At 44.8% G+C, this 25100-nt stretch overlaps 1 protein-coding gene across 3 annotated transcripts in view; it reads right to left on the bottom strand.

Annotated features, from left to right (window-relative positions):
- L3MBTL3 (l(3)mbt-like 3 (Drosophila)) overlaps positions 1 to 25100 on the bottom strand; it is a 162120-nt gene that overhangs the window by 73735 nt on the left and 63285 nt on the right. For all 3 annotated transcript variants that reach the window (XM_019538023.1, XM_019538022.1, XM_019538024.1), the window contains exons 12-13: positions 9676 to 9752; positions 1576 to 1661 (exon numbers count right to left, since the gene is read on the bottom strand). In XM_019538023.1, coding sequence (XP_019393568.1) covers positions 1576 to 1661; positions 9676 to 9752 — 163 coding nt within the window. The remainder of the gene's footprint in view (positions 1 to 1575; positions 1662 to 9675; positions 9753 to 25100) is intronic.

Below are 25100 nucleotides of genomic sequence, written 5' to 3'. Positions count from 1 at the left end.
CCTTTGACCCTTCGGAGTCCCCACCACTGTGGAGCCCCTCTGGGACCCTTTCCAGTCCGCACCCCTACTGGGGTTTCTATCAATAATATGTGCCCGCTCCTGGGGCTTCTCTCAGTACAGACTGTGTCCTATCAGGCCAGTCTCTTCGTGCTTAAGCACTCCTAGCCCTCACCGGGCTTCTCAATAAGCTTACTCCCCTTTCGGGGCTTCTCAAGTCCTTCTCACGGTTGGGGCTCAGATCTCATTCTCAGCAAACAAACTAATAAAGTTCTGTTGTATACAAATGAGTGATGGACCACCTTCATAGGCAATGTTTGGGGATCAAAAGTGGCAGATCCTACTGGGTGTAAGTAACAGAAGAGGACTTAGATGGACTTGTGGAAAGGGAAAGGATCTGACTCTGCCTAGATCCTTCTTCTCAGGTCAGAACTCTCCAGGATCTTGATTGCGACCTTCCTCCTTCACAAATACAATTTTATAACAGCCCAGCTCTTGGTTTGATCATTCTGGTTGATCACTGAAGATTTGGCCAGTCTTGCTCAATACTTTTTCACATTTTTTAGTGAAAAATATCAGTGAACCAATAATAAAATTCAGTAAACTAGAGCAGATCACTGGAACTGAAGGCTAGCACTATGTATACATTTTAGTATAATTAATTTCTTAGCATCATGATAATATATATTTTTTAAAAGCAGCTTCGCATTCCAAAAGCTGAAGAAAACAGAGGAAGATCAGCCTAGGAAAGGGGTGCTCAACCTTCGGCCCGTGGACTACATCCAACATGGATCCACAGCATTCAGCTTGCAGATCTCTCTATAAGTTGAGAAATTTGGCAGCAGAGGAAAAATGACAATTTTCACCAGCTGCCAAATTCCCAAGCCCCCTGTGGTGTGTTAGGGATGGGCCACACCCCATACCACCTCCTCCCCGCACAGTCAGACCAAGCCAGGCCACATCCTCTTTACCCTGTACAGCAGGTTGGAGTCAAGCCATGCTCCCCCAGGGCTGGATCAGGGCAGGGCCACACCTCCTTCCCCCCATGTGGGTAGATCATGGCCAGGACACCCCCTTGCCCCCTGCCTCATGGGGCTGAGTCAAGCCCCCTTTCCCCCACACAGGTGGATTGGGGCTGAGCTGCCCCTGTCCCACTGTGTGCAGCTGGATGGGGCTCTGCCATGCCTGCCCTGAGCACCAGATCAGGACCATTACCTAGATTTGGCTCATCGATGGACTGGGCACTACTTATCTTGTCCACCAAGCAAAAAGATTAAACACCACTAGACTAGGACATGAATCTTTGGTGCTAACTGAGACAGCAATGCCTTTTACTTCCTTGAACAAACCCCTGCCTCACTGTGGCTGCTTTATGTACCATCTGTAAAGTAGGGTAATATTTAACTGTATTCCAGGTGTGATACAATCACTCACTAGCTGGCTAAGTGTTATTAGAGTAAATTAGTTGAAAAGATTTCATGATTTCCCCACTGAATTCAAAATTAATCTAAAAACAAATCATTTACTGTACATTCTATGACTATTTAAAATATAAGAATAATATGAGCACTCTCTCACCACTTTAAAAGCCCTTGCAGGTGCAGGTAAAGAACTTGTTTCCTCCAAATATTTTTCCCAAGAAAAATGTTTAGCTTGTGGGTAATCTAACAGAAAAAATATAAAAGCAAGGTTTAATTATGTCAGGTAAATAATATAATACAATGTATATAACAGTACAATAATCTAGAGATTCTTAATGCAAATATTAACTTCTTTAAATTTAAATTCAAAGAAGAGGCACTTATTCTAGATACCTATGACACACGTGCTGAATAAACCAAAAACTGAAACAGTAACCCTTTAACAGTAGTCCACATAATATGGACTAACTAGCATCACCACAGGCTTGACTGGGGGAGGTAAGTAATATATACAGCAAGACCTATCAATCCCCGTGTATTAAAGTATTTCACCCTAATCTTAAAAGTTCACAATAGGGCTGTCCAAGTGCAAGTGGTGCCCTGTGGGCCATATGTAGCCCATGAGGGGTTAAACTGCCGCCCATGTGATTGCCCACCATGAAATTCAGAGCCTTTGGTCACTACTGGCAACTCAAAATTGATAGCAGGGGAAAAACGGGAGGCAAGCAGCAGCAACGTTTACCTGCACTGATGCAGCAGTTCTGGCAGTTGTGTTGACAAGCCACTGCCAAAAGCAAGTCATCTGACCTGTGAGAAGTCCCATGGGCTGGATCAGGCACACAGGGCCAAATAAGTTGAATAGTCCTGCTCTATAGGTTTAAGCATTTGCCAAATACTAGTCTGAACCTATGCCAGTCACGTACCAGTTTATAGTACATATAAACGTGCTAGCCCCAACTTCTAAGACTACTCCCTAGATTTACACTATGCCTACGTAAAAAGCTGTCACTCTAAAAAAACAGATTTTAAACTATCGTTTACAAAGGCTTTATATAAAAAGTCATGATTTTTCCTAAACTTGCATTGGATTTTGCCCTTAGTGTTAATAAAAAGACTTAGGCACTACAAGTGAGGTAACATAGCTTTGTCCCTACCCATAATGCAAGTCTTCATGAAGGCACTCCCTGCCCCCTTCAGAATTAGAGTTCAGAGTCAGATTTCTCTTGAAAGTAAGTACTTACTATTGCTCCTTGAAAACAGTGAGCTCTGCTCAGTTTCTTTTAAAAGCATGACTAAAAAAGAGGCAGTGGTAAGTGTCCATTTTTTCAGTAAGAGCCTGGTGGTTATTGCACTAACCTGGGACCTGAGAGACCCAAATTTAATGCCCTTTTCCACCTGATATGATTTAGAACCATATCTCTCACCTTCCAGAATGTGTTATCCACCAGGTTATACACAGGGAAGAAAGGAATGGAAGATTCATAAGGTTAGGAAGAGGGAGATCCCAGAACTCCCTTTTATATCTAATGACTGTTTAATGTAAAACGCAGAAACTAAAATGTGACTTGGGACCAGAACTTGGGACTTGCCCTAACCCAGGTGAACGCCCTAACCACAATACTCAGGTACCCTCTTATGTTCTCCTTAGCCCCATAAATCTTGTATGCCTTACTGCACAGTGGGATTGTTTCAACAAGACCAGTGGAGAGTCCACACCCCTATTCCAGACTTGCCTCTTAACTTAGTGGTTAGATCACTTTCCTGGTATGTGGGTTTGAACCTCCTAAGGCTGAGAAGGGAACTGATTCTAAGGGCACCTTGACACGTGCTCTGGGGGTGGGGGTGGCACTTTAATTAGAGCAGCTCTAATTAAAGCACTGCTGTGTTTCCTGTATCAGCGGTCACGCACTTAAAAATGGCAGTAGAGGTGCTTGAACAAAAGCTCATTTGACAAGCTTTAGTTCAAGCCCCCCTGCCACCATTTTTAAGCACAGGACACAGATACACAAGACATAGGAAGCTGATGGAGCATGGCAATTGCAGACTCAATTAACTGAGTCTTCTCTGATGCACTGGAATTCCAGCATGTTGGGCAGCCTCCAAACTCATGTATAGGCGCCTCACATTTCCCACTTCCTCGGCAAGTGCTGTAACAGAACTATTATATGAGGTGGACAACACTGCTATTTCTTCTCCCTATGTTTTTAAAAAAGGAAAAAAAAAACAAGTTATGACTGCACTTTGTGAAGGGCCAGTCTTGATGTGTGGTAGGTATGCTCAGAATGTGCAGACTGGAGCTCGGGACTTAGCTGAAAGTCCCCCTCTGGACCTCTGTTGGGACTTTGTTACAACTCTGGAGGGTGTTTTGATTCCAACAAAATGGAGGCACAAGCTTGGTGCATATTCTCCAAGCCAGGAAAATTCTGGGAACGCGCAGAAGGCAGAACTGCAGGCACCTCAGGAACTTTCAGACTGAACAAGGAGGCCCCTGAGGAACTTAGTCACCTCCTGAGTCAGTGACCTGACTGAGCAGCTGAGTAGGTCTTTTGGGGGTGCACCAACAGAGATTTTTTGGGATGATACCAATGGCCGATTTTTAATGAATCACATCAGCTGATACTAATCTGACTGCCAATATGCAGCCAGGCAGGTTGGAGAGCGGCTGGCAGGTCTGTTGTGGGGAAAGGGGCGAGGGGAAGGGAAGGAGTGTGGTGCGGACAGATCAAGGCTCCTGTGGTGAGGGAGGGAGTGGGGCTGGGGCAGGCACTGCACAGCTGGGGTAGGACACAGGACTGTGCCATCAGCGGCTTGTTTGGGGGCGGGCAGCTCCCAGCACTGCATGCACTCAGGAGGGCGTGGGTGGGGGGGTGTCCCAGGATCTGCATGGGGTGAGTGCGGGTTGCCACTGCTGGCTGGGGTGGTGCCAGGCTCTTCCCAGCAGGGGCCTGGACTGGGCTTAGAGCAGGTGGTGGTGAGGGGCTATGGGGGGAGGGGGCTATAGCCACCCCAAAATTCGCATAGCCCCATAGGTCCTCTCCCAGTGCCACTACCATCAGTGCTGAGCGCAGCCCAGCCCAGCCCCCACACCGGGAACAGCACGTTGCAGACCTGGCCCCAGCTTGCCATGCCAGTCCACCCTCACCCCATGTGCAGATCCAGAGGCACACACGCTCCATACCCTCCCAGGTGCGTGTAGCAGCAGGAGCTGCCCTCCCCACCCTGGACAAGCCGCTCATGGTTCTGTCCTGCACCCCGCCCCAGCTGTGTGGCGCCTGCCCCTGCCCCACTCCCTCCCTCACTGTGGGGGCCTCAACCTGACCTCCCCCTTCCCTCATGACAGACTTACCAGCAAACCTGGCTGCTCTCCACACTGCCGGGCTGCACTTCTGGCTGTCTGCACGCTGTACTGCAGCTGTGCGCATGCACAGGGCATTTATTGGCCAGATTATTAGTCACATCAGCTTAAAAAAACTGATTTCCAATACTTTTAATTTTCCTTATATTGGTTCCAATCCGATATGGAACCTATGTATCAGTGTACCTCTACTAAGAACCCTAATATCCACCTAAGCCCTTTTCTGGACCTAACTCTAAATTTGTAAAGTTCTGATTCATAATATAGCAGCGAATTACATCAGTATCTTATGCTTTGTGTGTTCAAGTTGTTAAATAAAAGGCTGTAATTAGTGTGCTGAAAGATTCCTGTTTACTATACACATTAAGATTGCTCTCAAAGTAGCTTACAATTTAATGGCCTTGAGATGTTTCAGAACTTCCCAAGACTGCTATACACTCTGATTTTTCTTTCTCCTCCAGGGCTGTTGAAGTTATATCCTAGATTTAAATCCTTTAGCTTTAATACCAAACGCCTACCTGCCTTTTATTTCTGTATTCTTAGTCTAACAGAAATTTTTTAAATTACAGAAAAGTTTTTGCAATGGTGTCACATCAATCATACACAAAGTGCTTCTAAACAAGGAGTTTATTTCCTCATTAATAATCCATGGAATAACAAAGTAAGGAATAAGGCAAAAGAGAGAAAATATGTATCTTCTGAGTAACAATATAAGTCTTTGCCAGGAAAGGCACAGGATTTGATGGAGGATTATGCGGACTTAATTGTTGGGACAGTATTTCCTACTCATAAGCAAAAAAAAAAAGTTTCTCTTAACTGAAAATCTTTATCCTAAGAAATTCATGAAAAAACATGCTGCACGATATCTCACACCTCAGTTTCTTCACTTAAAAAAGACTGCTCTGATTCCCATGATCTGTCTAAGCTGTGAAAATACAGATCTTTCCAACTGCTGATTGCCTTCTAGCTGAGGGTTGGACTTTTTTCCCTTTATACAACATGGAAATAGTGGCCTCCCAGATTATCACATATGTCTGTTGGTGGAATCAAGCCCATATGCTACTTCTGTAGCTCCTTCCAGGTTCTACTCAGTTCAGCCCACTCCCTCAGTTAAGGCTTTCATTTTTCTGCACACAAAATGATTCCTGAGTGCTTTTCTTGGATGTTAACCAAAATGACTGGCCCTGTACAGCTCTTTAAATGTTTTCTTTCTCCTTTTTTGTTTCATAAGTGAAACTCATACCATGTAGCTAGGAATTTACTTTGAGAAACAGTTTTTTTACTCAATCTCTTAGTTTGAAGGAAACAGGTCTTTGTGGGATATAAATGTCTTTTTTACATACACAGCTGGAAAATGGATTATATCCATTCAAGTCCTTCAGTGTTGTCAACAAAAAAATATTACTGAGGTCTTTGTATGTAAACTTCAAATCCTTCACATTGGCATGGATGCTATCGGTTTTCTCACATACGACTGTTTTTGTCTTTTTCCTTTTTAATTCCTAAATCTTATGCTTTTGCCATGGCAGTCACCTTGTTCTTTCAAAATAATCCCTTTAAAGGCATCCCAGGCTCTTTATCAGTTTTCTTCTAAATCCTTAGAACTCCAAGACATTGTTTATATACTGTATTTTCTCACAGACAACACAAACCTTTTTCCCTAAAATCAGCCTTCCAAAACTGGAAGAAATGTATTAAGTGAGGAAACCTGGGACAGAAACATCCTCCTTTGATTCCTGCTTCCCAGTGTAGCAGCTGTAGCATTACTATTCAGGCAGCTGAGGAAGTCAGTTGACTTAATGGCTTATTGTTCTTCAAGCCATAGGTTTTTGTTAAGGATTGTCTCTCTTTTCAAATAGTCTTGATGTTTCACTAATGAAGCTAAACTTTCTCTTGGTTATTTTGCTGTCTGCTGGCTGTTCCTAGTCTTTCCCCTCCTATGGCTGTGTACACATATTCAAATGAGCTGCAAGAATTCTTCCAGGTTTGTTCTCCTGGCAGAGAAACTTACCCAGAGCCATATGTGCAGACATTTTAATGCTGAGGCTCTGAAGAGTGAAGAGCTTTCAGTGCTGCCATCGTAGAGCTGCGGGAGGTGGGGGGTGGCATCTCATTATGCTTTGCAGGCTTCCTTAGTCTGCCTGGCAACCAGTGGCAGCAGTGCATAGGGCAGATCTCATTGGCTGACCCAGAGTGCCCATGTTCAGCCTGTGTTTCCCTGCAGTACAATGTGGGGATTGTAAAGGGGTGTGTTCTGCTCTCTGCTAAAGCATCAGAGTCCAGTGAGAGAGAGACTGTCTCACTCGGAGGGAGGAAGAAACACTACACAACTATGTTCTTTTCTGAGACGAGCCATGGCGTATACGGACATTCACTTTTCCAGAAGAAACTTGCCTTCAAGTAACTAAACCCCAGTTGCTCCCAAGTTATTTTTCTCATGGAATGGCCATTTTTGACAAGGGAGAAAAGCCTGAACATCTGTACACTTGTGATTTTTCCTGGGAGAGCAGCAACTCTTCACAAGAAACTGAATGTCTGTATGAGGCCCATTTCACAACCCTGGAAACTCTTTGGCCACATCCAGACAAGCACTTCAGTGCAGTATGTGGCACTGCAGACCCATCAGCAGTGGTACACACCACACATGCAGGCATTCCCTGCACTGCTACCATGCAGTACAGGGAGAGATTGAGGGATAGAGTTGTGGCTCAAAAAAACCCATGCTAAAAAAAAAGTGGGGCAGTGCATGTGGCGGCAGTCTGCACTACCCAAAACCAGAGCCTGACCATATGGAGCCATGCTCCAGCTGCCGGTCAGGTTCCCAGCTGCAGGAGTGCCATGGCTGCAGCTCCCTGAGGCCCCCAAGATCCCAGGGAAGGCTTCTGAAGCCAGCACAGTTGCTGGCCCAAGCCCCACCACCACCCCACACAAGGTAACCTGCCACATGCCAGAGTATGCATGGCATGGGTGTTACCCAGGGACAAGTAGCAAGAACTCAAGGTGTGCTGCTGCTACTTGTTTCCTGGGAAACAAACGCCTGTGCTCATCTGGACATGGCCCTTGGCTCTTTTCAAAATCTACAGAGACCAGTCTTCAGCAGCAAGTAGGATTCGATCTTTAATTAAGCGGGGGGGGGGGGGCGGGGGACAACAAGTCAGCTCAAAATTAGGCTCTGAAAATGCTTTAAGTAGTCATAACTCTGGAAAAATCTTTTTCTTTTCATTCTGCCTTTCAAAAATAAACTGTGTATTATATTCTGGGGCATGCTCTATGCAACAAAACATGGTAGCTACAATTCTACCATAACAACAATAAAAATAAACAAGGAAATACACCTAAAGGGTTGCTTAGCTACAATATGCATAAATGCACTTCACTGTCAGGTTTAGTCTCCATGCCAGCTCTAGGGACAGCTATATCAAATAACAAGATTTTGTAAACTCTGATACTGAAAGCAGCAATATCCAGTCACAACAGAGCTCCAAGTTATGCTATGAAAATTATATTGGCTAGCAACAGATGACATACACGCTACTGTTAAGACACTGATTTATCCCTGGTTGCACAGTAAGTATTCTATGAATATCCATATTTACTCACATACTACAAGCAATTTTCCCCCAGAACTAACTTTCCAAAATAGGTGTGCATGTCTTAAGCAGGGAAACTGATTCTTTTTCTTCACAGGAATAGAAGCAGGGAAAAAGAAGCAAGTGGGCCTGTGCCAAAATGGCTGCTATTTCTCCCTGGGGCAGCAAGCAGCAGAGACAGAGTCCCTCTCACAGCTCCTGAAAAGCAGGCTGAGGGTGAGCAAGCTACTGCATGCAGTCTGTAGTATATTAATGAGACACTTTATTATTTATAGGAACTTATATACACAACTATTTACAGTAAAGAAATAATAATGGTATTACTGTCCTCGTAAGGGTCTGAGGCCCAGCCTTGCCATTGTCCTGCCACACAAAAAAGTTCCTGCTGCCTCATCTATGCCATCTCCTGGAATGCCACACTTCCTGGATAAACCTATGTTTCCAAAAGGACTTACTCTATATTGGCCATGACTCTAGAAAATCTTTACTGCATTCTGCCATACAGAAACAAGACGTGTATCTTATTTGGGGAGTATGGTATGAGAGAAAAAGTGATATATTTGGAAAATAAATAAGTTATACAGCCTGCTGCACTGAAGTTACACTGCACTGCTTTTACCACCAAGAACTTTTAGAGTATTCTCTAGCTGACAGGTGACTCCAAAATACACTACTGCAGTACGTGCGTCCTCTTTCTCTCTCTTTCTTTTCTGCATGCTCTCTTAGATTCTCATCTTGATTTCCTTCTTTCTAAAAGCCCTTAAAACTGTTGCTCCCTTGCCAACCCAGGCCATCTATTCATTGATGCATTTATTTCCAAAGCTGGTTCTTATGCAGATATTTTTCTTACCCAGCATTTCTGGACACCTGATAGTTATGCTGTCAACACTTGCTAAGTGCAAGACTCAGAAGCATATGAATAAATTCAGCCTATCACACAAAAAACAAAGCAAAACAAAAAAACCTAAAGAAACACACAGCACAGTAGAACTACAGAGGGGAAAAATACAGAGGAACACAGTTGCCTTGTCCCATTCCATTTCCCTTTTGAACTACCACCCTAGTCCTGCAGGATACTTTACATGGATGGTGGCCTCTTCAATATAGCATATATACTAGCCAAACAGGTAAGTAATTTGTGTACATTACCACTAATATTAATATATGAAGTACTCTTGAGAAAAGCACTATAGCCCCCACCTAATATCAATCCTTAGCTACAGGACAAAAATTTCAGTAGAGTTATTATAAAGCTTGTCATGATTTTTAGCCAATGCTAAGGCTACCTAAAATTTCTTCATTTCTTACAAACCTGGAGGGGTGATTAGAGTTCTTTTATGTTCTTTACACCATCCAACAGGATGAATATGTGGACTGGCTGCCTCACACCTGGAAAGTAAAAATTGATGAAAATACATTCATTGTTATCTCACTTTTTTATATAAAAATACAAAATTATTTAAGAAATGGCAAAGAAGTTTCAAACTTTTCAACTCACAACATTAATTGTAAACATAACAAAAACATGGCAATATATTTAATCCAATCTGACTGCCGTCTGAGAGGCCATAAAGTTTTTGCAACATACCAAGAAGAAAAGCAAAATATCAGTCAAAACACCTCCACTAAGAAGATCTTCCATTAGACCTCCACCCACACATTCAAATCCAGCACTTCTAAGCCCACATCTTATATTTTAGCAACTTTTTACGTGAAGGCAGAGAGGAAGTGCAAGCAATGCTTAAGGGCACTGCTGCAATATGTTCCAACTGTCCTATAGAGCAATATTCACACTAGTTTATGAGTGGTTCAAGTGAAGCTACACATAATACATTTCCATAACCCAAAAATGCATGTAAACACAGAAAAACAGTACTTCTGGCATCAAACTATATATGGGCCTCTAAAACTAACCATGAATTCAGAAAACCTTCTGAACTGCTAACTGCCTTGACAAGTAGTAGAAAAACCTTCTGAATCATAAGAGGAGGCACCATCCTACAATACTCTTTACATGCTGCCTCAATCACACTGAATCAAAAGCATCTTGTATATTAGAGGAGACAACAGCTTATATGATGCTCCAGCCATTAACAGCACAAAAAAGCTTTCCTTACAAGGTAGGATAATCCCTGACTAAATCACTCCAATCAAGTGTCTATCTAACCTGCTTCTGAAACTTACCAGAAATGGAAATTCCATAAGTTCTCTAGGTAGCCTAATCATATCGCATAAGCACCCTCAAAGTCAAAAGTTTGTCTTAATCTCCATCTAAATCACCTCACCTGAAGTGTGAGTCCATTACTCCTAGCCCTGACCTCTGTGGCCACAGAGGATAGTTTATCTCCATCCTTTTTCTAATCACACTTCAGGTATTTGAAGACTGTTATCAAATCCCCCCTTAGCAGGAAGATTTGATGATGATGATGGGGAGGAGGAAGAAGAGGAGAGGAAAGAGAGTCAGAGGCTTTAAAAAGGCAGCACTCAACAGCATGAAGCAGACAATGTTTACCATAACTCAAGGACAGATGTAGACTAGCTAGACTAGCTAAAATGTCACTTCTTTACAGCCAGCCAACCTTTAAAAAAACTTCAAGTTGTCATTTTCACTCAGGGTGCAATGAAATAACAGAACATAAGGAAGGCCATTTTGTACCTGAAAACTTGCCAAACATCTCTCCCAATTATGTAATTAGTCCAATATAAGATACTAACAAATGTATTCTGCTTCTTTCAAATTTCCTAAGCTATCATGGCTGCGATATCAATATGACACTATTACAATATACATACGATATACAATATATGTACTGTATACAGAGATTCATCTACACCAATCTGAATACAAGATCAGGGTCTATACGATTATATCTATTCGTTTTCCTCAAGCTTCATTTGGCCAGCAAGTCTGCAAAGTGCAAGTATATTATGCATTCATATACCACTTTATTCATTAAAAATAATGGGCACATCTATCCTAAGGATCTCACAGAGCCAGTCCTGTGACTGTGGAGCTAACACTGGGAGAGAAGAATCTCCTAGCCCAGGCCCTGCAATCACAGAGTGGGAGCTGGGAGCAGAGCCTGCCCCAGCAGCAGGGAGCTCCTGGGGGCATGGAGCCCCCACTAGGATACAGCTGTCTCCTAGCCCCATGTTCCCTGCCAGCCCCTGGGTGAACACAGAGGGGGAACTAGAACTCCCCCTAGCTGCTGCAGGGGTCTGGTGCAGGGGGCAGGTGCAGTCTGTTGCTAGGAGCAGCAAATCTGGTCCCTCATCCCTGCACATGTAGATGTGTGCCTGGGAGAATTTACTCTAGAGTAAACTGTTCCTGGATTATTTGCAGGTGTTGACACACCAGTGTAAAGTAAAAAAAAAAAAGTTTGATCTTATTTAATATTCAACTTGATTACTTCCTATAGAATGCTATCAGGAGGATATTGGCATGAAAGAGAAGCATTCGTTGAAGGTATACAGGTTACCTTAACATCTAAACATGTCGAAGGTCTCATCACACAACCTAATTATGCAGTCTCTCCACACACAAAAGACTGTAGGATTGAACCCTTGGCTGTATCTCTAGAAAAGCACTGACTTTGAGCTTCTTCCATAAAGAAAAAAGCAAAGAAACATTTCATATTCAGAATTTAAAGAAGAGATACTCAAGCAAAGTGATTTTTAAAAGAACCATTGCAGGAAAACAGCTGAAGTCCAATGTAGATGTACTTAATAGCGTACATTAAATAACAGAAACACAAGCAGGATTTCTCATTACCGCTGTCACACAGCAAGTACTAGTCCAGTCTGGTACTTAAAAAAGACGCTAATGCTGAAAAATATTAGCACAATTATTTTGTGGATTTTTTAAATAAAATAAAAATGAACAGCAATGTCAATATTGCTTTATGCTACCTTCAAATACATCAAGTCCTAGGGAACAAATAATCTCTAGAAACAAAGGCTTGGTAACAACAGCCAAGAATGCTACTGATAGCAAAGCTATGATATCAATTTAAGCTTATTATTTATATAGCATCATACTGTACACTTTATAATGCACTGGAAATTACCCTTGTTTTTCAAATGAAAAAAACCAGGATGCTTTTGTGACATTTTGGGGGTTGTGAAACAATCAAATGTTCACACTGTGGCTCCTTTATGTTGTCTATTATTCCTGGGTCAGAAAACCTCTGCCTGGAGCAGATTAAAAAAAGGTGAATTCTGACTCTTCGCAACACAGTCCCTTTTCATTCCTTTCCCTATGCAGTCATTAGAAAGAAGAGAGAACTGAGGAGAAGAGGAATCAACAGGTGTGTACCTCTCTCTCAAACTCATCAATGGGTTAAAGCAGGAGTTGTTGCAAAGCCTCAACCATCCCCTCACAGGATTCAATACACTGTTGCTTTCTAAAATGCTTTAGAGTGGATTCATGGGATTAGATGGGATCTCAGGGGTCATCTTATCCACTGTCCTCCATGACTTGTCGCATATGAAAGTTTATGTCCCACCTTCAAAAGGATCCTAGGACATTTCTAGATAGAAAACTTCCTGTGCCTGACAAAGGCACCCTCAGAATTCTCTGGGATGCTTTGCTTTGGCAACTTCCCAACTGGAAGCAGAGTAACTATGTCTATATGGTGCATGGGGTAAATTAATTGACACTGTTAGTCTGCAGTGCTAATTAGGCCACCATTGTGCCACACATGCACAACTCGGCTACTCTGGTCTGAGAGGTAATACATGCAGAGCAGTGTGGGGGGTGTCTGAGGTGTCTGCTGTCAGAAATGGTAAGTTTGCCGCCAAGGTCACCTTTGAAGATAGGACCCACCTCCTAAGTCATTACATCACCAGGTCATGCAGGTGGGCAAGGGGACTACAAAAAAAATCAACAACTTTGCTCAAAGGGTAAATCTACATCTCTGCCCTGACACTCCCACAGACCACTTCCCCCAAAAGCACACCATGCCAACTCCTCCAACTCTGCTCCAGCTGCATCAATCCCAGAAACAAAGTGGGGAAGCCATCCTGAGGATGCACCTCAATGTTGCCCTCATGATATCATCTCCAGCCTGCTTAAGAGGGGCACCTAGCAGAGGACCACTAAGGTAGCTCACAGCCTTAGTTCCAGGATGGGCATGTGCAAACCAGGAGCAGGTGGGCCCTGGAATTCCCTGGAAATGCCATGGAAGCAGTACAGTCCCAGCTCCAATGCAGGCATATAATAACATATGCTCTAAAAAAATTCCCAAACAAAACAACTCAACTGCTCATGGTCCCCCAGCTCCCTTAGGGAGGATTAGAAAGCAAACATGGGACAGATGTTCGGCAGACTGCTCAGTGCACTACCAGAAGACACTACAGTGATAAGGGAGGTAAAATAGTCCCCATGGAACAGAACTGAACATAATGTTTTGACTGATGAAATGAAAACACCCAGGACATTTCCAGTAGCCTCAAGAAAGTTCCTGAGACCACAATACATCATGTGAAAATTGTCCCTTAATGCACTGAACCTATGAAACCAAAATATAAGGTCAAATTTTACAGCACCTATCACCACAGATTCAGAGCATCCTATAATCATGTTACAAGTCAGAAATACAGACAAAAGCAAAGGATAGCCAAGTGAAATTACTGAGCCTTATTTTTTGCAGAATAGACTATGCTCTTTCATATCTCTTGGACAGGAAAAGCTGTTGACTAGCAGACTAATTGCAAGATTTGGAGTTAAGAATATTACATTCTATTCCTGGCTTTGTCATTGATTTACTTCATCTCTCAGGTCAATCACTTAATGTCTTGGGACCTTATTTGCATCAACTTTAGAATACAGTACTTCGTACAAATACAAAAGAAATTATTACTAATTTGTAACTGGAGTTAGAGCTTGCTGCTTCTGCAAACCTGCTCTCCTTTGAAAAGCAGCTTGGCAAGCAGGGGGATCTGTGCAAAATGCTGCAGTGATGGCATAGGCACACCTGACTAATAGATGCTAGGCCACCTATACACAAGCAGTGAGGCTGCTCCAAAGAGGTGTAATTACAGTGTGTCGGATTGGAGCAAACTCGATTAAACTCTAACTAAAGTGCCCCCCCTCACATCCCAGAGCATGTATATAAATGTCACTAGTGTTCAGAGCAAAATTATCAAAATCACACAAGTCATACCCGTACAAGCCTATGCTTTTCTTAGTAGCTGCATGCAGTGGTCATAACCAAAAAGACATCTGGCTATCCACACTAGTAAGCAGGGATGGCCAACCTGCAGCACACATGCCACAAGTGACAGGTGCAGCCTGTGAGTGTGGCACATGGCAGATCACGGCAGGGCCAGGCAGCACAGCAGCAGATACAGGAGGAAGCACAAAGCAAATCACTTAAGGTAAAGGTTCCCAATGCTCGGGCCTCAAGGTGTTGGCTGCCAATCCGCAGGAGGATCGGCTACTGGACTGGAAGTCTGGAAGTGACCAGCATGCTGCAGACCAGCAGCCAACCCTTTTTTAGACTGAGTGTAAAAAAGGGTTGGCTGCTGGTCTGCAGTATGCCAGTCATTTCCAGTCTGCAACATGCAGGGCTGCAGTTTCCTGGTCCGCAGTCACTTTCAATCCTGATACGTGGTCTAAAAAGGTTGGGACCCACTGACATATGGCACACAGGGCAGGAAGCAGAAAGCAGAGGAGCAGACAGGGTAGAGGAAGGGATCAGAAATGCATTCAAGGAGGATAAGGGGAGAATTTGTAACATGACTGACAAAAAGGCTGGACCCCATTGCTGTTAACCATGCTGAGTTATGGAGCCAACATGGAAGTTGGCTGGACCTATAAAAGAACCACAAAAATACAGAACAAGCTGTAAGCTATATTCTTATTAAAAGAACTAACCACCAATTTCATAATATGTCTAAGCAGAACAAAGGCGTAACAACTGAAGGATAAAGAACATTGTGCCATTTATAACGGTAAAAAAGAGGTAAGGATGCATAGGGTTGTAAAACCCTTTATAAGTGCCCTTTAGAAGTTTTCATACATGAGGGAACAGATTTTCCCTTAAGTGACAAGTGGCTCCAAGCTCCTGGCACAAAGGTATATGCATTTCCACAAGTGGGAGACTACAAGACAGCACTTTGAAAGAAGTATTATTTTTCCTTCTACTGCTCATTTTCAGTTGCCCTTCAAATTCTGGGGGCTTGTTGAATCTTTCTGTTGCTTATCCATAGCTCACTAATTAAATTCAGACCGTCAAGCGAGACAGAAGCTAATGATGATTACAAAAAAAATGAATATTCAATTCTTTCAGAAAAATATTCATTTAAATGCATCTCCGCTGGGTGGTTTTGAGTAGCACTCTTATTTTATAACAAACACATTTTTTTCAAAACACTAAATGTGTTACATTAATTCTGCTCATATTAAATTAACTGCTAATTTCTCCACTGGATTAAAATTTAATTTTGAATTTGAGATTTTAAACATAAGTACTCCTTTTATATGTAGATGCTATCACAACAAAAAATAATTTCTACTATAGATTACAGATGGCGTTTTTATAAACACACTGGTATATTACAATAACAAATAACATTACACTACAAGCACGGCTGTTTCTACAACTTTCATTTGGCAGAATAACATGCTGATGTACAGTAGCCAACTCAGTTGTACTCAGAAGATACCATCTTACAGCCCCATCTAGTGTTTAAATGTTAAAATTAAACTTTAAACAGACAAGTGCAAAACTGTTAATACTCTAGGTCAGGAAGCACACCACAGATTAGCCCTGTACCCTCTCAATTGCAACTCTGATTCTCTTCTCAATTTGTTGCTCTTCATTTTGCTTCTTATTCTACATGCTCCGTCTGATCTCCTGCCCTACTTTCTGCTTCCTGCCCTATCTGCTGCTATGCAGTCTGTCCCCTCCCTGATCTGTTGTGTGCCACACTCAGAAACTAACTATGCTACTTGTGACATTCATGCTGCAAGTTGGCCACCCCTGAACTAGGACCTAATACAGGGGTGAGCAATTATTACGGGCAGAGGGCCGCTTACCGAGTTTTGGCAAGTTGTCTAGGGCTGCATGGGTAGCCCCGCCCCTTGGCAGGTACCCTGCCCGTGGTCACCATCTTGGGACCAATGTCTCAATGTCTTGGGACCAAAGTCCCAGGGTCAGCACCAATGGGGCCCAGAGCAGGGCACAGGCTGGGCTGCACCAGCAGGGAGAGGGGGGAGCTGGCCCAGCTCCATAAAGCTCCTACCACCCAGGACCCTGTACCCCTGCTGCCCTGCTCTAGGCCCTGCTAGCACCGGCCCTGGGACACTGGTGCGGGCCCTGTGCTCCCGCGCCCACTCATTCTCAGTGCCCCCCAGCCCCGTGGTACAGGCAGGGGGCAGCGCACAGCCCCAATCCCTTGCTTGCCGGCAGGGAAGGAGCTGGTGTGGAGCATGGGGAAAAGCAGCCCCTCACCTGTCCTGTGGCCCGCAATCCCTACTGCAACTGCTCACAGCCCACACAGGGCTGTCCTAAGCAGCACAGGCAGCCCCACGTGGCGAGTGGCTACAGTGTGGAGCACCAGGCACGAGGTGGGCGAGGGGCCGCTTTTCCCGCACTCAGCACCAGCTTGTAACCCGTCCCTGCTGCCAGCCTGGGCTTCATGCTGGCTCCAGGCTCACCTATTGGGACTGTACGATGGCAGCAGCAGCTGCAGCCTCCCCTGCTTGCTGCACCAGGCAGTGTTTGTTGCTGTTGCCCGCATGGAGCTTGCGCGCTGGGCAGCACAGAGGTGACAGTGGCAGCCTCACTGCAGCCTACTGAGGCATGAGCTCCGGGCAGGCAGCAGCAGCAAATGCAAGGGGGCCACCACGGCGCAACCCCAACTGGTGAACTGATGGGTGTGGGGCCAGGTTACAAGCTGGTACTGAGTGCAGGGGAAAAGCAGCCTCTTGCCTGCCTCATGGCCGGCACCCCATGCCGCAGCTGCTCACAGCCTGCATGTGCCTGCTCAGGACAGCCCTACACAGGCTGTGAGTGGCTGCAGCAGAGAGCACAGGCCACGGGGTGGGGAAGGGGCCGCTTTTTCTCATGCTCCACACCAGCTCCTTCTCTGCTGTCCCCCCCACCGCCCTTACCTAAGCTTCCCGCACTGGGGCAGCCACGTGGTCCCAGGCCAGAAGCCCCTGCTGGGGCTTCCGGTTGGGGGGGCAGGGCTGGGCAGGCCCTGCTGTTGTGGGAGCCTGCCAAGGATTCTCCTGGATCCTACTGCCCCTGGTTCCTGTCATTTTTGACAGGAACCAAGGACAGATACATTTTGATTTTCAAAAAAATTTTAGGGGGCCCATGGGCCGGATAGAACGGCCTCGCGGGCCACATCTGGCCTGCAGGCTGTATTTTGCCTTGACCTAATACCTTCTGATGCCTCTTGATTTTGGCATCCATTGCCTTGATGTATGCCTTCAATGTGTCCTTGTAGCATTTCCACTGGCCATCACAAGCTCTCAGGCTATTACCAGGCTAGGAGTAGAGCACTTATTTTGGGAGTCGAGAATCAGGCTTCTGCACACAATGTCCCATTCAGCAAAGTGCTTGAGGAACACCAACTCAATGTGGTAACACTAACTGTAACAAGGATGCTTGGGTTTGTGCAGCAATCTTCCCATCTGATGTGGAGGATTTTCTGGAGGCTTCATTGGTGATACCTCTCCAGGGTCTTAAGATAACATTTCACCTCCATAGAGGAAGATGGGGATGATGATTGCATTGTAGACCTGGATCTAAGTGTCTTTGGAAGATAGCAATAAATAAAGACACACCAAAGCAATTTCCCAAAGGAGACACTTACGCACTGGATCCTGGGCTGGATTTCCTCATCAATGTTCATTCTCTGAGAGATGTGGCTACTGAGGTACAGGAAATGTTCAGCAATGACCAAGATCTTTACCTCAATAGTAAGTTCAATAGGCATCTCCAAAAAGATCCAGCATGGCCTGGAGTTTCCCAGTGCGTGCAAGAATGGCACAGTCATCAACATATTGAAGGTCAAGGACAGTTGTTTTGAGTATTGTGGTCTTCAAGCAAAAATGACCCAGGCTGACGTGCCCTTCATCTATTTAGTATTTAATTTCAATTCCAGAAGGAAGGTGGTCCTTAATGAGAACCAGGATAACTAAAAAAACATGGAGGACAGAATTGGGGCAATGAGGAAGTTCCTGAGACCACAGGGTGAGATGAATGGACCGTAAGGTAGATAGAAAGTCGGCTGAATTGTCGGGCTCAAGGGGTAGTAATCAATAGCTCAATGTCTAGCTGGCAGCCGGTATCAGATGGAGTGCAGCAGGGGTTGGTCCAGGGGATGGTTTTGTTCAATATCTTCATTAACGATCTGGAAGATGGGATAGATTGCACCCTCAGCAAGTTCATGGATGACAACAAGCTGGGGGGTGTAGTAGATACACTGAAAGGTAGGGCTAGGATTCAGAGTGACCGAGACAAATTGGAAGATTGGGCCAAAAGAAATCTCATGAGGTTCAACAAAGACAAATGCAAAGACCTGCACTTACAATGGAACAATCCTATGCACCAGTACAGGCTGGGAGCTGGCTGGCTATGCGGCAGCTTTGCAGAAAAGGCCCTGGGGTTTACAGTGAACAGTAAGCTGGATATGAGTCAGCAGTGTGCCTTTATTGCCAAGAAGGATAACTGCATACTATGCTGCATTAGTAGGAGCACTGCCAGCAGATTGAGGGAAATAATTATTCCCCTCTATTCTGCACTTCTGAGGCCACATCTGGAGTACTGTGTCCAGTTTTGGGCCCCCCACTATAGACTGGATGTGGACAAGTTGGAGAGAGGACAGTGAAGAGCAACTCAAATGGTTCAGGGGCTAGGGCACATGACTTCTGAGGGGAGGCTAAGGAAATTGGGTTTATTTGGTTCAGAGAAGAAAAGACTGAGAGAAGATTTGATAGCAGTCTTTAACTACCTGAAGGGTGGTCCCAAAGAGGATGGAGCTAGACTGTTTCTCAGTGGTGACAGATGACAGAACAAGGAGCAATGGTCTCAAGTTGCATCAAGGGAGGGTTAGCTGGATGTTAGGAAAAGCTCTGTCACTAGGAGGGTGGTGAAGACTGGAACAAATTACCTACACAGCAATGTTCCCTCTAAGGAATAGCAGTCTGTGAGCGTGCCGCTTCAGTCCCATCTTCCCCTTTCAGTGCAGTCCGCTGGTAAGTGTCCCGCAGTAAGTGCCCAGATGGGAGTGGGCAGGGTTCGGCCCTATGTTGAGCACTGTGGGCCCCACCCACCACCTTTCTCCATGCTAACTGCTGCCCAGAGCAGTGCAGTGGAGTGCAGTGCATGAGCCAGACACAATCAAATGGTAGAATTGATGCTATGGCCCAGCCATGGGCCGGACACAGTTAATTGACAGAAGTGAAAGGGAGGCACCGGGACCAGCACGGGACACTTACCGAAGGTAAGCTCCTCATGCACAGCAGGCAGTGACTCCTCCCTGTGGCAAGGCAAGGCAAGGGCTGGTGTGGGCTCTGCGGGCTCCAGGGAACTGCTTCGCTCCCCACCTATGACTCCATGTGCCTCCTCACTCCCCGAGGTGATGCAGGGGTGTGGAGCAGTTCCCCAGAGCCGGAGAAGCCTGCAGAGCAGTTCCCTGGAGCCAGCAGAGCCCGTGCTAGCCCCCAGCCCCAGCCCCTGTCCCCGCTTCTCCTCACCTCAGGGAGGAGCTTCTGCCTGCCCCGCGTGAGGAGCTTACCTTCGGTAAGTGTCCTGTGTCAGCCCCAGTGCCTCCACTGTACTCCGTGCCCAGCTCCTCTCTGGAAAGCCGCAGAGTTACTGCACAGCAAGAAAATTGTACGCGGCTGTGCATGCATACAGCTTAAAGGAAACCTTGCTACAGAGATTGGGGAATATCCACCCTTGGAGGTTTTTAAGGCCTGGATTGACAAAGCCCTGGCTGAAAAAACCTAGATAAGGATGGTCCTGCTTTGAGCAGGGGGTTGAACCAAATGACCTCCTGAGGTCCCTTCCAACCCTCTTGCTTGACCCCAGTTCAGATGACAAATGAATCTGTCTCCAATACATAGAAAAGTCACAGCCATTTGGTTGCAGACAAGCCTCAGAACCTTGATGAACTTCTAGGGCATCCAGATTTGTCCAGTGCTTCCACAAGGCTTCACAACTGATGGTATCAAAGGCCTTAGAAAGGTCAATGAGAGCCATATATAGGTTCTGATATAGTTCCCAACACTTTTTGTGGAGCTGGCAGGCAACAAAGATAATGTCAATCACCCCATGGGATGGTCTGAAACCACACTAAGATTCCGGAAGGACTTCCTCAGCAAGATGTAGAAGACGGTTTCAGGAGGATGGGGATATTTTCCCTGCTGTGGAAAGGAAGGCAATACCTTGATAGTTCCCACAGACTTATCTCCTTTCTTGATGATAGTCATGACATTGGCATTCATCAGATCTCCAGGCATCTTGTTTTTAAATATGGAGAACAAATCATGGAATCTCAGGACCAGTTCCTTGCTGTCTGCCTTGTAGATATCAGCAAGTATGCCATCCAGTACAGTAGGCTTGTTGTTCTTGGTTTCCTCAATGGTACTAGAATTCTTCTAGAATAGGAGGGGTGTTGGGAGACAGACTCAATGGTGGCATCCATTGCAGAGGATTCACAGGTCAGGAATGCTTCCAAGTGTTCTTTCCATCTAGTGTTGGTCAATCATGTTGGTTGCAGAGGTGGGCGGATGAGAATAGGATGGAGTTTAATGCAGACAAGTGCAAGGTACTGCATCTAGGGAGAAGGAACCAGCAACACATCTACAGGCTGGGGAACACCCTTCTTGTCAACACAATGGCAGAAAGGGATCTTGGAGTCACTGCTGACTCCAGGATGAACATGAGCCGCCAATGCAAGGAAACGGTCAGCAAAGCTAACCGCACCTTGTTGTGCATCTGCAGATGCATCACAAGCAGATCCAGGGAGGTGATCCTACCCCTATATGCGGCATTGATCAGGCTGCAGTTGGAATACTGCATCCAGTTCTGGGCACCGCACTTCAAGAGAGATGTGGCTAGCATTAAGAGGGTCCAGAGGAGGGCCACTCGTATGGTCAAGGGGCAGCGAGGCAGCCCCTACGAGAAGAGGCTAAAGGGACTGAACCTATTCAGTCTCCACAAGAGAAGGCTGAGAGGGGATCTGGTGGCTGTTTACAAACTCACCAGGGGGGACCAGTGGGAATTGGGAGAGGCTCTGTTCCCCTGGGCACCACCCAGCGTTACTAGGAATAATGGCCACAAATTGTTAGAGAGAAGGATCAGGCTGGACATCAGAAGACATTACTTTACAGTCAGAGCTCCTGGGCTCTGGAATGGGCTCCCAAGTGAGGTGATGCTCTCGCCTACCTTGGGGGTCTTCAAGAGGAGGCTGGACAGATATTCAGCTGGGGTGATATGACCCTGGCATCCGCTCATGCCTGGGGCAGTGGGCTGAACCTGATGATCTGTTTAGGTCCCTTCCGACCCTAAGCACTATGAAACTATGAAACTATCAATGTCTCTGAGGAATGTTAGGCCATCCAATAACATCAGGAAAGTACAGCTGTGGGAAATTGTGCTGTAGATGGCTTTTGTCGTCTGGAAAAAACTGTGTGTGTCACATTTGTAAGCACAGCATTGGATCTCATTTGGCTTTATCTTGCCACCACTGATCTTAGATTTTCCAGATCCTCCTTTGAGCTTCGACTTTGAGGAGCCAATACATCTCCTTCTTCTGCTGAGATGAAGTGTCATCTTGCCAAGAGTCCTTCTCTTCCAGTCAAAGAAGGGCTTGGATCTCAGTGTCACTCTCATCAAACCAGTCTTGCTGCCAACAGTGATATAATCAGCACAGGCCATATGGATGGTGGCTTTAAACCCCTTCTAGAATTCTTCAATGTTGCCTTCATTTGTGGACAGGACAGACATGGAGACACTGTTGGAGATTCTTACAAACCTCTGGATCTTGAAGAGATTTGGTGTTGAGAGTTCTTTGCTTTGGTTTTGGCTGTTTTTGGTGTTTCAGAGCAAGACAGATATTCATAATGGATCTGACAAGGTGTGATCTGTCTAGCAGTCACTGGTTGCTTGCATGGCTTGTGTGATAAGGACATCCATTTCATCACGGGCTCAAACAGAAACATAGTCAACAAGATGTTGACCCTCATCTGGTTGTATTGTCTAGAGATTCAGTGTCAATGTTGTATCTCACTAGTTCCCTGGAGACAATGGTAGTTCTTTTTTTCTGGTCACTTGTATTGGTTATTCATCCGGAAGAGAACATTCAGTGTTGCAAAAATCAGTCTTCTTACAGTGGTTTCAGCAGCAGAGAGAGTGATTATGCTGGATGCAGTTATGCAACCAGGAGCAGATAAGACAGCCTATGTTTAGGGCACCTTTTCTAGCTCCTTCTCCATCTGAGGGAGCACACTGAACAGGACTGCCCAGTCACGGTAGCAGTGGCTGAACTGCACCCCCGTCTCAACCCAGGTGCAAGACAGCCATCAGGATACTGCCACCTGTGTGCAGATTTGTAGCTGGAAACTGCCAGATTCACTAGATCTGTCTCCATCACTACTGGTCTATCAACGCAAGGCTTTTGGAGGTTGGTACAGTGTGTTGTTTCCTGTGGTAGAAGCCAGAATGTGACTCAGTTTAACGTGAGGAAGCTGGTTTGCAGAAACAGCAACCACACCATCTTGACAAGCTGAAGATCTGGGCCCAGTGGCAAGGGAGAACCAAAGACTATAGGAAACTTCCATTTTGCTGCAGCCTTCTTCCATCTTTACAGCTGCTGATATCCAGACATCTTCTTCCATCTGATATGCCACAGATGACTTGGGGTTGGATTGCAGTTTGTCTGGAACCTCCCCTCAGACCTGGTTGCCATGGGTCATCCTGCCAGGAATGTGAGACTCTGGACACATGAGCCTCTCCACCACTACAAGGTCTCCATCCATGGAGAGGTGTGCTGCCAACATTTCTTGCTTAACAATAAACTCAAGATGTAGCTTGTGAACCTGAGGTTTAAAGCTTTCAGGATCATTTGGGAAGGAAAGTATGATATAACTGTCAAGACCATTAAAATTGTCAGTCTTTGATCTTTATTACTCTCATACATGCTTTAAAAATATTTATTCCCAAAGATTATGTGCCCTCATTAAGTGTAACTTTTACATACATTATTTGTAATTATTTCTCGCATAAACTATTTTGCTACTTTTTAAAACATGAAAAATGTAAATTAAGAATTGTAAAATATACCTGCTTCATTCTGGTATCCTAACGCTTAGCTCTGGCACCTCCTGTTCTAACAGAAGTACTTTGCCTTCTGTCATTTCTAGATAAGGCACAGAACAAAAGATAGAAAGTTTCCAGAATGCAAAGCAACTTTCACCTTTCTGAATTAGAATGATTTGCCGATTTTGTTCACTTTTCCTTCTCCAAAAAGGTGTTTGTAGGGGACAATGGGATTTATAGCACATTCAAAGTATGATCAGTCTTACAGTACTATAGTAATTCGAGAGCCAAGAACTTCTTAAGATGATATCTTTTATTGGAGCAACTATGTATTACAGCAGTGCCATTAAATCTAATTGAGACACTTTTATTTAAAGTTAGTAATGTATTTTCAGTACTGTTTAAGTGATGTATCTGTGATTGTGCAGGAAAAATGGGAAAAGCAAACCTTTTTGTGGGTAATATTGTCTATGTCTCCTGTCTGGGGACTACATGGTAATTTCTCTTACATCCTGTTTTTATTTACATATGAAGTTTTACAAGCCTTTGCTCCATTTGCTATTTCGCTCTGCTGTGCCTGCTTCCCTCCCAGATACCCGTGGAAGGGTACTGGAATACCTGAAATCTTGTCTACATCTATCCCAACCATGCAGCTGGTCCAATAAAAGATATCACCCCAAAAATTCTTGCCTGTAATGTATACTCAGTTATTCAGAAAATATTAGCTTAAAAATACGCGCAAAAAATGAAATTTTGGTGGTGGGTATTTCTCTGTGGCTGTAAAGTTCAGGACTAGGAACAATGGCCTCAAGCAGCAGCAGGAGAAATTTAGACTGGAGATTAAGAGGAACTTCCTGACTATACAGGTCAAGCATTAGAATAGGCTGCCTAGAGAAGTTGTGGAATCTACATCCTTGGAAACTTTCAAAACCAGGTTAGACTGGCTAGGATGATTTAGTTAGGAATGGTCCTGCCCTCAGCAGATGGCTGGACTAGATGGCCTTGTAAGGTCCTTTCCAGCCCTACTTTCCTATGATCTTATTTTTTCTGATGTTCCATTTTGGTAAAAGTACATTAAAACATTTTTCAGTTAGCCAAGGAAGTTAAAGAAATGTTTACACTTCACAAAAATTCAGGTTTTACCCACTTAGCTCATGAGGTGGTTGTGTTTTTGAAGTTTGAGAAAGATCCTGTATGTGCAATAAAGATAACTTTAAATAAATTACTGCAGGTGCTGTTTGTCATTTTTCTTTACTGAGCTTCAGTGATTTAGAAATTTTCTGGCCTCATCTATAGGAAATGCTGACTGCACAGAATTTACTGTTTATACAAGTACTAAATGACCGCACAGTAACCTGAGATACTATGCAGTAACACCGACGAAGGCTGCTGCCATGTGATGCTACTGTGTGGTAGTCTCAGGCTACTGAACAGTCAGTGTCTCATGCACGTGTGG

The sequence above is a fragment of the Crocodylus porosus genome, unplaced genomic scaffold (assembly GCF_001723895.1).
Source record: "Crocodylus porosus isolate Cpor-Errol unplaced genomic scaffold, CroPor_comp1, whole genome shotgun sequence".
Classification (NCBI taxonomy): Eukaryota; Metazoa; Chordata; order Crocodylia; family Crocodylidae; genus Crocodylus; species Crocodylus porosus.
Note: the sequence above shows the minus strand (reverse complement) of the source record. Positions and strands in the feature narration are given on the sequence as shown.